Source organism: Ctenopharyngodon idella, chromosome 2 (assembly GCF_019924925.1).
Source record: "Ctenopharyngodon idella isolate HZGC_01 chromosome 2, HZGC01, whole genome shotgun sequence".
Classification (NCBI taxonomy): domain Eukaryota; kingdom Metazoa; phylum Chordata; class Actinopteri; order Cypriniformes; family Xenocyprididae; genus Ctenopharyngodon; species Ctenopharyngodon idella.
In genome coordinates, this window is record NC_067221.1 from 5,790,199 (window position 1) to 5,804,938 (window position 14,740).

The 14,740-nt window shown below is 37.6% G+C and overlaps 2 protein-coding genes across 2 annotated transcripts; one reads left to right on the plus strand and one right to left on the minus strand.

Annotated features, from left to right (window-relative positions):
- The first annotated feature begins 42 nt into the window (after nt 1-42).
- LOC127499646 (leukotriene B4 receptor 1-like) lies at nt 43-9,304 on the plus strand. The gene is made up of 5 exons (XM_051870071.1): nt 43-6,104; nt 7,139-7,724; nt 8,268-8,468; nt 8,569-8,609; nt 8,686-9,304. Exons 2-5 carry the CDS (start codon nt 7,158-7,160, stop codon nt 8,906-8,908), a joined length of 1,032 nt encoding a protein of 343 aa, XP_051726031.1. The 5' UTR covers nt 43-6,104; nt 7,139-7,157; the 3' UTR covers nt 8,909-9,304.
- A 2,590-nt stretch (nt 9,305-11,894) lies between these two features.
- LOC127499714 (complement C1q-like protein 2) lies at nt 11,895-12,983 on the minus strand. The gene is made up of 4 exons (XM_051870228.1): nt 12,782-12,983; nt 12,643-12,705; nt 12,432-12,563; nt 11,895-12,345 (listed from the first exon to the last, which is right to left on the minus strand). The coding sequence occupies exons 1-4, from the start codon at nt 12,972-12,974 to the stop codon at nt 12,068-12,070; spliced, it is 666 nt and encodes a 221-aa protein (XP_051726188.1). The 5' UTR covers nt 12,975-12,983; the 3' UTR covers nt 11,895-12,067.
- Nucleotides 12,984-14,740: the final 1,757 nt, after the last annotated feature.

Below are 14,740 nucleotides of genomic sequence, written 5' to 3' on the forward strand. Positions count from 1 at the left end.
TCTTGAATTTTAAGAAATGTTTTATATTTAATCAATAAATACAATTAGAATAATAAGACACTGAGCTGAGAGGTGGCACAGAAGTTGCATCTGAACTGGTACAATTACACCTGCATGAAAAATGTTGAGATTAATGTTTTAAAAATAACATTTTGAATATAGAAATATGATGGAAAAATAAAATGATAGATCTACTTTTAAAAATAAAAAACTCATAAAAGGGTTAGTTCACCCAAAAATGAAAGTAATGTCATTAATTACTCACCCTCATGTCGTTCCACACCCGTAAGACCTTCATTCATCTTCAGAACACAAATTAAGATATTTTTAATGAAATCTGAGAGTATTTGATCCACACATAGGCAGCAACGTCATTGCACCTTTTAAAGTGTCTAGAAAGGTAGTTAAAAACATGGTTAAAATAGTTGACGTGACTGCAGTGGTTCAACCTTAATGTTATGAAGCGATGAGAATACTTTTTGTGCGCAAAAACAAAACAAAAATAACGACTTTATTTAACAATTTGAACTGTTGTCAAAAAGTGCAGGCTTCCTTGTTTACATCCGAACACCAGCTCTGTATTGGCCGAAGTTGAACAAAGGTCTTACGGTTGTGGAACGACATGAGGGTGAGTAATTAATGACAGAAATTTCATTTTTTGGTGAACTAACCCTTTAAAGAGTGAGTCACAGAATCATTTATTCAACCAATTTGTTCAAAGCAGCTGATTCATTTAGTAATGAAATACGTTGCCGAAATAGCAAAAACTTAAAATTTAAGTCCCTTAATAATAACTTCTTGTTTATTGAAGATTTGTTTAAAATCAGTATCACGTTTGCAATCATGCTCATATTTGTGAAAACAGCTCTTGTGATATTGCTTAATTATATCATGTTTTTTGCAAATATATCTTGAATTTTGTGGGCATTTGTATTATTTTTGGGCATTTGACTTGTCATTTTGAACCGGACACCACAGTCACTAAAGAAATCACATTAAAAATAAGTTATTGATTGCATTTTAAGTAAGTTTTACATCAAATCACATCAATTATCTTAACAAATAAATCAGACAATGCACTGGCAATTTAGTGATGTCCTCGCAGTTGTGGTCTTGAGATCCTGAGTCCTCAAGTCTGAGACTGAGACAAGACCAAGACCTTCAAAAAATGGTTTAAAGGCCTGTTCACACCAAGAACGATAACTATAAAGATAATGATAAAGATATAGTTCTAAAAATCATTCTAAATATAAAAGAATAGCACTGTCAACACCACAGCTATAACAATAACGATATAGAGAAACGATATTGTTGGGATCACTTTCAGAACGATTTTTTCAATGATAAAACACTGACAGCCAATCAGAATCCATTCTAATTTAAGCGCTCGTGCATTTAAAATGGCGGACAACATCGCGGAGAAGTTAATCACCGAGGTCCAGAAAAAGCCACCACTGTTTGACAAGTCAACCCCTCTTTTCAAGGATACTTTAAAGAAAATGGATATATGGAAAATCGGTCATACCCTCGGAATGAATGGTGAGAAGTATTAACGATGAGATCATTGAGCCATTCCACAAAACCGGTAATACAAAGCTTTTTGTATTAATTGAAATGTCTCCTTTAATAATGTTTAAAAACATGACATACATTTTATCTTCATATTAGAAATTATTTTGTTTTTTTTCAGTTGACACCACCTGTTTTGTCTTGTCCCTCAAGGCCTTCTATGAAAGTGTACTTGGGATATGAATAATAAAATGAGAAAAAAGTCCATACATTTTGCCATTCCCATAAATATCCATCTGTGCTTTTTTGCTGGTAATGTAAAGTAAATTCATGATTATTCATTAAAATCACATTATTTAGTTCCGTACCTCAGTAACCCCTCAACCCCGTTACACAAACCATTCTCCCCCCATAAAAATAATGAACTGATACTTATGTGACACCATTAACAGGAAGTGACATCATAGAAGTCTTCTGAACAACACTGTGAGCAGACACAGGCGAGTTACCACCTTCTTTAATAATTATAACTAAATTATGTTGTGAAATTGTGTTTGTCAAGCTTAACGACTCAACCCCGTTACATCAATTAAAGATAGAAAACTATTACTTGTGCAAATTATCTTTGTTATTTCAACATTATTCATGATTTCTTAATATCATATATGCCATGCGCTCTCCATTTATTCACTAGATTTAGAGCAGTGGCCAATTTGGGCAAAAAATCACAACCCCGTCACACCTACATTTTTATTTATTTATTTATTTATTTATTGTTAAGTTTATGAAAAAGTAATTTAAAGTTAGTTGAATTCTGTCTGAAATGTTCAATCATAAGAATACTGATTTTAGTTCAAATTCTGAAGTTAAGCCTTTGATAAAAAATGATGAGGTTGCCGTCACAAAAAGTGCCCATTTCAGGCTTTAGTATAGCAAAAGTGTGAGATTTTATGTAACTTTTATATTTGCAATTACTGAATTACTGTGAGGGACATCTGATTAATAGGAAAATGTTGATTTTATCACAAATACATTTTATAATAATATTCAGAGAGCTCTCATAGTGTCCATAACTTAAAATAATGACCAATAATAATAGGGATGCTCTGGAATTTGATATACTCCTCCTAGGCGAATAATCCGATCACCACCAAACTCGGTTAGCATGAAGTCAAGACATTGATTATGAAAAATTGCCAGCGGATTTTTGGTATCTCAAACAGTTTGGCCGTGGCGAGGCAACGGATTTATGGCGAGAAAAGGGAAACACGAAATGTACATTGATTGATACATTGATTCATACATTGATTGATTTTTATGAAACTTCAGCTGTGTGTTCGTTGTAGGAGTCTGATCACATGGATGTGACTATTGTGAGTCAAAGTTATAGCGCCACCAACTGGCAGCAGGAAGTGTGTCACTTTCAAAATGCTTTGAGATCACCATCTTTTTTTTACCCGATTTGCTTCAAACTTCATCATAATAATGTCAAAACATGGCAAATGTAGACCTGTAAATGTATTTGTGATATCTTAAATATTGTTGCCATGGCAACATGTCAAACTTTAATAATATTCTTGAGTGTTTTTGAGGTTCTTAACATGCATCAAATTGCATGAAACTCGACACACACATCAATATTGTCGACCAGTAGACATGGACAAAGCTTTAGAAACAGGCGTGGTGGAGGGGCTCAGTAGCGCCACCTTTTGACAAAAGTGGGGGAGTTATTTTTACCTACAGTCACCAAACTCGGTACACATATTGGTCTCATTAAGCTGGACAACTTTCTAATTTACAGTCATTAGCTCCGACCAACAGGAAGTCCGATATTTTGGTTTGAATGTGGATTTTTCACACACACTCTCTCTCTCTCTGTCCTCCCCCCCTCCCCCCTCAGTCTCACTCTTTCTCTCTCTCTCTCTCTGTGTGTATGTGTGTGGGTCTCTGTGTGTGTGTGTGTGTGTGTGTAATCATATGTGCACCAACTGCTGCAGTAAATGTGGTGTATTCAAATGACTTTGACATAGTCCTTTTATGTTTAACTGTTTTAAATGCCTATTGCTCGCCGTGCACAGTTGCCCTGAAGCCAATGGGGTGGCGGTGCCACCGGGCTTGGGCCCGCCATCGCTGCTTGCAGCTATATTTTCTTTGAAGTTGCAGTGAAAAAGACTAGGTGTTGTTTTTATTCCACTATATTGATTTCGTCAGCTAAATTCACTAACTGCGCGTTCACACCACTGCCGGCGAGAGCGTCAAAATTCACCTTGGCTGCCCTGCCAACAACGTTGTACTGTGCGTTCAAACCGCCGCCGGCGGGAGGGTCAAAGTAAATGACAAGTTGTGGCAACCAATCGGAATCCTCTCAAGCAAGGACCTCTACATTCTGATTGGTTGCCGCTGAACCACGTCATAGCTCATTACCATAAAGTTGACCTGACTTCAACTCTCCTCGACGCTCTCACCGTCCAAGACACGCCGCGCCGCTCTCGCCGGAGCTTGCCGCCGGCTCACATTGAAAATGAATGACTTCCTGTCACTTTGACGCTCTCGCCGGCGGCGGTGTGAACGCACGGTTAGATTAGATCGATTACGCTAGCTATTCACTCGAAACATAGCATGCTGAGGACATCTGCTGGTAAAACTGTGTAAATGCAACAAAAACAGCAAAAACATGTTGTACACACTTTAAAACTGCAGCGCATGAGCTTAGAATAAACAGACCGTTATCGTTCATTGGTGTGAACGCAAATATAGTTATCGTTTTTGGTGTGAACGGGTGTTAAGATCCGGGTGTTAACATCCATTAACTGTAAATCCCAACGCTCAAAATAATTAATTGGTTTGAGTAGGACAAACTTAAATTAAACAAATTAGTTCAGTTAAATTAACTTTTATGAGTATTTAGCACTTTATTTTTCTTTCAAGTTCACAGAACTGATATATTTTAAGTAAACTGAACTGTTTCATTGTTTTGAGATTTATGAACTTAAAAAACTTTTGAGTTGAAGGAAATTTTTTTGAGTTTTGCCAACTTATTCAGGTTTACATATGTCTATGGACGCGCCGACATCTTGGAAGTTACGTCAAATGACACGTCTCGCTGAGGTCGGGTTGATTGATGTATGAATTCTGACATTTTTTTTTCTCACAATTCTGACTTTATAACTCGCAATTGTGAGAAAAAAAGTCAGAATTCTGAGATATAAACTCTCAATTGCGTGATATAAAGTCACAATTCTGACTCTTTTTTTTCTCACAATTCTGACTTTATAACTCGCAATTGCCAGTTTATATCTCAGAATTGTGACTTTATAACTTGGAATTGCGAGATAAAAAGTCAGAATTCTGAGATAAAAAGTCGCAATTACTGTTTTTATTTTTTTATTTAGTGGTGAAAACGGGCTTCCATAGGGACCTGATTATAGCACTTAAACACGGAAAAAGTCAGATTTTCATGATATGTCCCCTTTAAACAATAGTTGGGTTAACCCAGCATTTTTTAGAGTGAACCGTCTAATCGATTCCTGATGGACAAAATCAAGTCCTGTCCTACATTTTTTCTTGTTCGGGAACCTGTTTTACTTACATATGTCAAAATATGGAAGAAAAGTCTATCACAACTTCTGTATCATGCTGACATTAAAGTGTGGAGAAGGTTCTTCTTGGAACCATAATGCCAAAACCTTTATTTTTAAGGGTGTAGAGTGTTGCCAATTCTTACCAAGTGCTAAAAGTGTATAAATAGCACACATGTTCTTGTATGAACCGGACCCTTGTGTTCTTCTCTGCTCTTCTATTTAATACTCCATTTAATAATATACCTTGCTAATAAGTATGGCTTCAAAAGACTTTGAGTATAAAAGATGAGTTGAATGAATCTTATGATATTTTATGATACTTTTATGCTTCTATACTTTTTATGCACCCCCCTCCCCCCTTTTTTTGTTAATTTAAGTAATTTTGGAGCTCAACATCTCCTTTCCCTAATGATTTTTATTATACGGAAAAGAGTGGCTATTCTTCAGAATTTCAGAATTTCTCCTTTAGTTTTCCACAGAAGAAAGAAAAACGGTATGGAACGTGATGGTGAGTACATGATGTCAGCATTCATATTTGGTGGATTATTTCAGAAAAGTCAAAGCAGGTAAGAGCAGGTAGTAAGGTGGGTGCCAAGATGTGGAAGTGTGTGATACACTTCCTCCACTCCTTCCTGCAATCTTCTTGCATGCTGTAGCCTGCAAGTTAGGGAAAACAACCTTGAACATTCATTTAAAATAAAGATATGAAGAAATTGGTGTGTTGAAATATTGGGAGGAGGAAGAGGAGGATGGTGGGGTGGAGCAAATTTGAACACAATATGTCAGAAGACTAGCAATTTATAACAGAAAGAAGCAGTAGGGCAAGTTACAATTAAAGATCACTGAACAACAATAAGAACTTAAGTAATTTAGGATAAGCTATGTGAAAGTTTATCTGAGAGACAGGGGAAAGAAATAGAGAGACCAACTTGGAGACCACACAACCTAACCAGGTCCATCTGGTCACTTCAGGGAAAATACATTTCAGCCATTCGGATCTAATCAAGTGTATTGGTGAGTTACAAGAAAACCCTCTTTGATTTTCAAACCAGGAATACATTACAGTCCATCTTATTTCTTATATTTTCCATCTCCAGTTTGTCCTTTCAGGCCACTTTCTGTTTGACGCAACTTTGACCAGTTTCTCAATTTCATCTTTGCTGTTCAGAACCAATTGTAGTGATCACAATCAGACTGGACAATCTTATCTTCTTACACTGTAGGGATTGCAATACTGAATAGGTTCACAGTTCAATTTGTGAATATGTTTTTTCTTTAAATGCTTTGCTGTTCTTTTAACTTGACTTTAAATATGGTATTCTTTTCTTGACAATTGCTGTAAAATAAAGTTTATATAAGAGAACTTTTGGGATGAGGGTGAGGACGTGATCCTCTGATTGGTGGATATTACAGCATCTGAGTGCCTTTTTGTGATCAAGACCGCAGAGCAAGTTGTAGCACGTCTTTTCCATGTTGTTTTTCATTGATGGCAGATTACTGGCTGAATTTCAATAATTACATGGTTGCTGAGAGCCCATCCTTGATGCTGGCTCATACTTTATTTGCCCCTGAAGGAAACATTATTAAAGAAAAAATCCTCAATAATTCATAGTACATCATCTGAATTGGATAACATGGTCAAATATAATTGTTTTTCTTTTTCTCGACTGATCATGTGCTAATAATAGTTTCAAGTTATCAAGTAAAAAGTCCAGTGTAAAGTTTAGATTTTTTCAGATATTTTTCAAGATTTTTATAGGCTACATTTTACAATTTCTTCTTTCTACTTCAAAATGTCATGTTTAATTCAATGTGTTACTTGCCATTTACTAGTAAAGTGAAAATAGTTTATAAAAAATAAAAAACAGCTGACAAATAAATAAATATATAAATAAATGATCTATACTAATCTAGTTTGCCGGTCTTAGCTGATTTTAGGATAGTCTGTCGGCTGGTTTTAAAAAAAAATTTAAACATTTTTTTAGCAGGGTTATAGGGTTATGAAAGCATTTCCAGCTTCAAATAACATTGCTTTCTGATTCCATCAGTTCTTCTGACGCCTTCCTGATGGAATCAGGAAATCAGAGCACCTCCATGGAGAACATGACAACAATCAATTCTGAGGATAAGAGCATTGTGGGTAACAGTATTTCTGTTGCCTTTGGGGCCCTCATCCTCAGCATCGTCTTCCTCCTGGGTGTTCCTGGCAACCTCTTCATTATCTGGAGCATCCTGGCACGTGCCCGCAAATGGTCGGTCACTACCCTGCTCATCCTCAACCTGGCGTGTGTACACGGTTGTCTGATGTGTCTGACTATTTTCTTTATAATTTACCTAGCCAAGCAGAGCTGGATATTTGGAGGTGTCATGTGCAAGATGCTTTTCTATTTGTGCAACACAAACATGTACGCTTCTATTATGATCATTACGCTGATGAGTCTACACAGACTGGTGGCAGTGGTGTGGCCCAAATACTTGAAAGCCTGTACTCGTAGACGGACGGTATTACTTGTGCTCGGGGGCCTGTGGATTGTCGTATTTCTTTTGGCTCTTCCTGCTTTGAGATTCAGAAAAACGATGGACTATAGAAACGGACGCACATTGTGTGAAACTAATCACAGCAGTTTACAGCATGTGAGTGGTTTCTCTTTGCTCCATTGATACTTGAATACTTGATTATGATTGGTCAATCCATCGTCTGTAGCAATGCTGTATATCAAGCTGCTTAGTATTGTTTTATATCTCTCGAAATCGCTCGTAATCATAGGGGAACCACTTTAAGTGCTCTGTAGCACATCTTGGTGCTTCAGCGGTTCTTTGGGGTGGTTAAGGTGTTATATAGCACCACTGCCGTACAAAGAACCTGTTAAGCCCCTTTAAAGGTTCTTTACGAGGCAAAGAATCACTGTTGGTGCTGTTTAGCACCATTTTTGTTTAAGAAATAAAATGGGTTATGGGTTCTACATAGCACCAAAAGTGGTTCCCCTATGAATACGAGCCAAGAACCACTTTTAGTGCTATATAGCACTTTTTTTTTTTTTTTAGAGTGCAGGAGAATTACTATATTAATATAAACCACTCCCAGTGATTCATGTCTATTTTTCGATAATGATCTGCTGACTGTGCATTATATCCTTACAAAATTTCATAATTCATACATGATGTCATTATGAACAGGTGATACTCCAGTACACACTTGAGACAGTGGTGGGCTTCCTGGTACCGTATGTGATCATAGTCAGCAGTTATGCGTGTATCCTTCGCCGCCTCAGACAGACCATGTTCAAGAGAAGGATACGAAGCGAGAACCTCATTCAAGCCATCATTGTGGCATTCTGCATTTTTTGGCTTCCTTATCATATTATTAATGTAGTACAAGTAAGTCCTTTTTTATTTAAATCTCTGTGTTAATCTTCCCAAATCCACGTAACTATATTGTAAGCAAAGTGCCTGAATGAATTATCTGTCTTCTGGTCAGGTGGTGGCAGCACTTATACAAGATGGATCAACCAAAAAAAGGTAAGTGGTGTGCTGAAGATGATTTAAATAGATATTTCTCCAAATGTCAACAACCACTTTCTCTGTCTATCCCCAGATTGGATCATATCTGGCAGTCCAGTCGTGCGGTTACATCCGCTCTGGCTTTTATCAGTAGTTGTGCCAATCCTATCCTCTACACCTTTGCCGGACGCTCCTACATCAAAGCTGATGGCCTGGCATTCATGGCCAGACTCTTTGAGGGCACGGTCCTGGACTATGGTGCCCGAAAAAGACCAAAAGACCAGACTTCAAATCTCACAGAGTGCAGAAACATATGAAAAAATCTTGGACAATTTTTTTTGATAGTGTAGGGAATAAACACCAGGACATGTACAGTAGTCAACATTTGAAGTGGATCAAAAAAGTTCAAAGTTGTCCTAAGAAGGAGGTTTTAGGACAACTTTGATGAAAGGTTTTGATCCACTTCTAATGTTGACTACTGTATACGTATAAATGAAACAGCCTTTTAAAATGTATTTTTGATTTAACTCCACTGTTATGAGCTAATTTGCTTTCATTTTAAATCACCTTTCACGTTTATAAACTGTTTACAATACTTTCTGTATGTTGCATTTCTGTTGTACATTTATTGTAATAATCCTAGTAAATCTGGAGTTGTTTTGCATACATAAAACCTTTGTATTCTCATCTAAATATATTTGCACAAAGAGTAATCATATCTCACACCAGTGTGTACATTTACCTTTACAGGACTGGGATTATGAAATCACATGAGCATGAGAATATGCACTTTAGAGAGAGAATATCACACATTGTGCAGTACAAATTCATATGCAGTAAGTAAACACTTCAGGACTGTTTGAATGGTCAAATGTCTAAAGCCCAGAACACACCAAGCCGACACCGACGAACTAGTGGCAATGAAAGCAGACTGCGAGGTTGGCTCACGTCGGCAGCATCTGTGTCCAAAGTTGCCCTGACAAACCAAACCGACGCTTGACACCCGACGGCAGGTGGCAGTAGCTGAACAGCCAATCAGAATGATCAGATGGCCCGACTGACCCACGAGCTCCAACGCCGTTTCAACATGTCGAATCAGCTGAAAAAAAGCCGACGAGTACCAACTTCAGCCGACTGAGAAAACTTAGTTGGCCGACGAACAAAAACTGCCTGACGGTCGACCAGCGGCTTGGTGTGTTCCGAGGGGTTCCCAAACACATTCCTGGAGCCTCCCCAGCACTGCACATCTTGCAGGTCTCCTTTATCTAACACACCCATTTCAGGTCTTGGAGCAGGGGTGTCCAATCCTGCTTCTGGAGGGCCACTGTCCTGCAGAGTTTAGCTCCAACCCTAATTCAACACCTGAACCAGCTAATCAAGGTCTTAAACCCAGGATACACTGCACGATTTTTGGCTGTCCCAGATGAAAGATTGCCATCGTGAAACGATCGTGGCGAATTCTGTGACCGTGGCTCTTAATCGGTGGTCCTATGTCATGCAGTGAGAGAGGTTCAAAGACGGCTGTTTTCCCGGTCTGGTGACCAAAGAAAGCCTACGATCATTTTCTGACAGTGTCAGAAATTCAGCATGATCAATGTTACGCCTGAGAATAAACGGAGAAAGATCACAACACATAATGAGTGACGTTTTCCATTGATGGCGTTTACTCGTATATTTTCATGTTAAACACACGACTTATATTAACATACAAGTTGATCACAGTAATATATATACATTAACTTGTAACCATGCTCACAAAGTTCTCTAAACATTTCTCATTCTTTTCACCATCAGTGAATAAACATGAATATGAGTACATTCTTAGATAACTCGTAAACAGTTACGACAATACACAGTATTTTCCACATGGCGAAAACCATATTAACATCACGCAACCATGCGTTAGGCCCAACTACCATGTGCTCCGCGCATAATCACGCACTAACACACTCAAAATAAACTTTTACACTTTCAAATAAAACATGCACATGTCATCAACATTTAAACTCGTTTTCTAAATGATTTATACTAACTTTAGTGATCCGTTACCTGAGAATAAACGGAGAAAGATCACAACACATAATGAGTGATGTTTTCCATTGATGGCGTTTACTCCAGAGCCGTTGAAAAACATTTAACGGCTCTGGTTTACTCGTATGAGCCAACTCTCGCGATCTCACCTGATAACGTTCGCCCGCATGCAGGAACTCTCGCGATACCGTGAGAGAGCTTGACATGAGCAATCGATCTCAGATAAACGGATCTACTCTAAACTTCACTATAATAAAGCATCGATTTCAGACTAACGGCTGTATTATAAACATTACAAAATAAAACAATAAAAAAAATAATGTTTAACTAAAATTACTTTAAAACAATTAATACTGTTAAACCAAAATTACTTTATCTATTGAACAGAACTCAAATCTCAGTATTAATGTCTGTGATGAATAATATGAATACTACCCATTACATCAACGCACAGTGTGTTTGCTGCTACGACCTACGTCTACTGACCAGCCAATAAAAATGTGACGTGAAATCAACGCGACATGGCGCTAAAACTTAAAACTGCTCAAGCTCTTTTCCCTTCTTCTTTCAACGCTTCCTTTTTATTTTCAGCACACATAAAAACTACAACTGCCAAAGTGATTCAACATAGTGTTTTGTTTACCAGTAGCGCATGCTGATGACGTTTTATTCTTCTATAGTAATTTGCATCGTAGCTATTAACTTTCAGTATTGCTCTAAAATATAAATCAAAGGTTAAACTTACCGAATACGCTGCAATGGGTCAATTACACCGGTATGATTATCGGAGCGTTATGAATCAGCGTGTCAAATCCGCAGTTCGGAGCGCCAAAGTCACGTGATTTCAGCAGTTTGGCGGTTTGACACATGATCCGAATCATGATTCGACACGCTGATTTATAACGCTCCGAATCTTCCGACACAGTGTTTTGAAATCGGCCATCACTATATAAGTCGTTATTTTGTTTTGTTTTTTTGGCGCACCAAAAATATTCTCGTCGCTTTATAATATTAATATTGAACCACTGTACTCACATGAACTGATTTAAATATGTTTTTAGTACCTTTATGGATCTTGAGAGAGGAAATGTCATTGCTCCCTATGTGGGCCTCACGGAGCCATCGGATTTCAACAAAAATATCTCAATTTGTGTTCCGAAGATGAACGAAGGTCTTATGGGTGAGTAATTAATGACAGAATTTTCATTTTTGGGTGAACTACCCCTTTAATTTGCATTTGAAATAAAAAAAGCTGAAGAAAAAGTCAACAAAAAAAATAAAGACTTCTTTATTATTATTATTATTATTATTTCATATTTACCTATCATGTAAAGGAGTTTAGTATCATACAATGTTCTCTTCCTTTGATGTAAATATCACACATATATTATTATTATTATGACAATAGTAACATTTTTTGTCACAATTCTGAATTCAGTTGACGCTCACAGAGGAAAAAGCAGAAAACCGCTGAAACTGGTGAAGCTGCTTTCATTATCATAAACCCAGCTGTTGTCCCACAGCTGTGTGCTCACTTGATCACCCTTCTCCAGCGAGAGAACGACACCATTGCTGGCGTTAGCATTGGTCACGGGCTTCTCAGTAAACACAGAGCACTGGATTTGTTTATTTTTAAGGAGACTAACTGCCATTTGATTAGTAGAGTGAGCGTGAGCATAAAATCTGAAGAAGTAGACTCCATTCACTGGTGCTGTGAAAATACCTGCGAGACACAAATGAATTCATGCTTAAAAATGTACTTAAACATCATAATTAACATAATAAAGATATGTGAATGGCACGGGTTACCTGTGTTGGAGTCATACGCATTTCCCGTGTTAGTGAAAATTTTTTTGTAGATCAGGGGTGTCCGAGCTTCAAAGGGTCCAAATTGTTGTGATCCAGATGCCACAAGTCCAACTGAAAAGGCAACCTCTTTGGCTGTGAAAAGGGAAGTTTTTTGTGTCATGTTTACACTTGGTTTTAAATATAACATCATAGAATAAGTATTTTCACTTACCTTTATTCTCTGCCTGGAGAGATTCAAGCTTATCACTTGAGGATTTTGTCAAAATCCTTAAAGCTGTTCAGAAGGAACATTTCAGTATAATGTTTCGTGCTGGAAATGATTCAACAAATCAACGTAGATAAAAATGTACCTTCATTCTCTTTCTTCAGCTCTTTCAGAGTTTCCTCTGTGGCTGTCAGCCTTTCCTCAATGTTCTTCAGCTGTGCCGATGTGATTGAATCATGTGCCAGTGAGACCCAAACACAGAGCAATAAAAGCATCTTTTGAGCTGCCAACATCTTCATAGCTATGATTTTCATAGTGCATGTTGAATTTTGCACCATTTGGGGCAATACTGAACCACATGATGCTGTAAAGTAAATATGACCCTTGTATTGTTTGGACACTGACTCAGAAAAGCAAATTAATCTGTATTTAAGTGAGAAGATCAAATCTCACTAATAATAACTTTTGCAGCAATACTAACTCTACACAATATTTGAAATTGTTTCAGGCATATTCTTTATAGGCAAATGTCACAATATATGCTTGAAAATGCTATAGGCTTGACATCGGTGCTTTGTTCAGAGACAAGTGGCTTTTTTTATTTCAATAGTTATTAATTATAAAAATAGCCTATCGTTTATAATATACCCCAGTGATATGAAACTGAGCAGCATAAATGTAAATGTATTTGAAAAGTGTTCACTGTTGTCTCCTGTATGAGCATTAATTTAAGAAGGTTAAATGTTAAGTATACATGAATAAAAAATAAATGTACAAACTTAATATAGTACATATAACTAGGAATGAAAAGCATCAATTATAAAATAATAGCTTAGGCTATTACATCTCGAAAAAATGTATTGCACCCTTTAAAAAAAAAACAAATTAAAATGGCGGCACAGATTTGTGACTTGCTATGAATGACATCTAGCATAATATTTCATTCTCCCGAAACAAAATTTTTTTTGATAGTGTAGGGAATAAACACCAGGACATGTACAGTAGTCAACATTTGAAGTGGATCAAAAAAGTTCAAAGTTGTCCTAAGAAGGAGGTTTTAGGACAACATTGATGAAAGGTTTTGATCCACTTCTAATGTTGACTACTGTATACGTATAAATGAAACAGCCTTTTAAAATGTATTTTTGATTTAACTCCACTGTTATGAGCTAATTTGCTTTCATTTTAAATCACTTTTCAAGTTTGTAAACTGTTTACAATACTTTTTGTATGTTGCATTTCTGTTGTACATTTATTGTAATAATCCTAGTAAATCTGGAGTTGTTTTGCATACATAAAACCTTTGTATTCTCATCTAAATATATTTGCACAAAGAGTACTCATATCTCACACCAGTGTGTACATTTACCTTTACAGGACTGGGATTATGAAATCACATGAGCATGAGAATATGCACTTTAGAGTCACACATTGTGCAGTACAAATTCATATGCAGTAAGTAAACACTTCAGGACTGTTTGAATGGTCAAATGTCTAAAGCCCAGAACACACCAAGCCGACACCGACGAACTAGTGGCGACGAAAGCAGACTGCGAGGTTGGCTCACAATGGCAGCATCTGTGTCCAAAGTTGCCCTGACACACCAAACCGACGCTCGACACCCGACGGCAGGTGGCAGTAGCTGAACAGCCAATCAGAATGAGCAGATGGCCCGACTGACCCACGAGCTCCAACGCCGTTTCAACATGTCAAATCAGCTGAAAAAAAGCCGACGAGTACCAACTTCAGCCGACTGAGAAAACTTAGTTGGCCGATGAACAAAAACTGCCTGACGGTCGACCAGCGGCTTGGTGTGTTCCGAGGGGTTCCCAAACACATTCCTGGAGCCTCCCCAGCACTGCACATTTTGCAGGTCTCCTTTATCTAACACACCCATTTCAGGTCTTGGAGCAGGGGTGTCCAATCCTGCTTCTGGAGGGCCACTGTCCTGCAGAGTTTAGCTCCAACCCTAATTCAACACCTGAACCAGCTAATCAAGGTCTTAAACCCAGGATACACTGCACGATTTTTGGCTGTCCCAGATGAAAGATTGCCATCGTGAAACGATCGTGGCGAATTCTGTGATTGTGGCTCTTAATCGCTG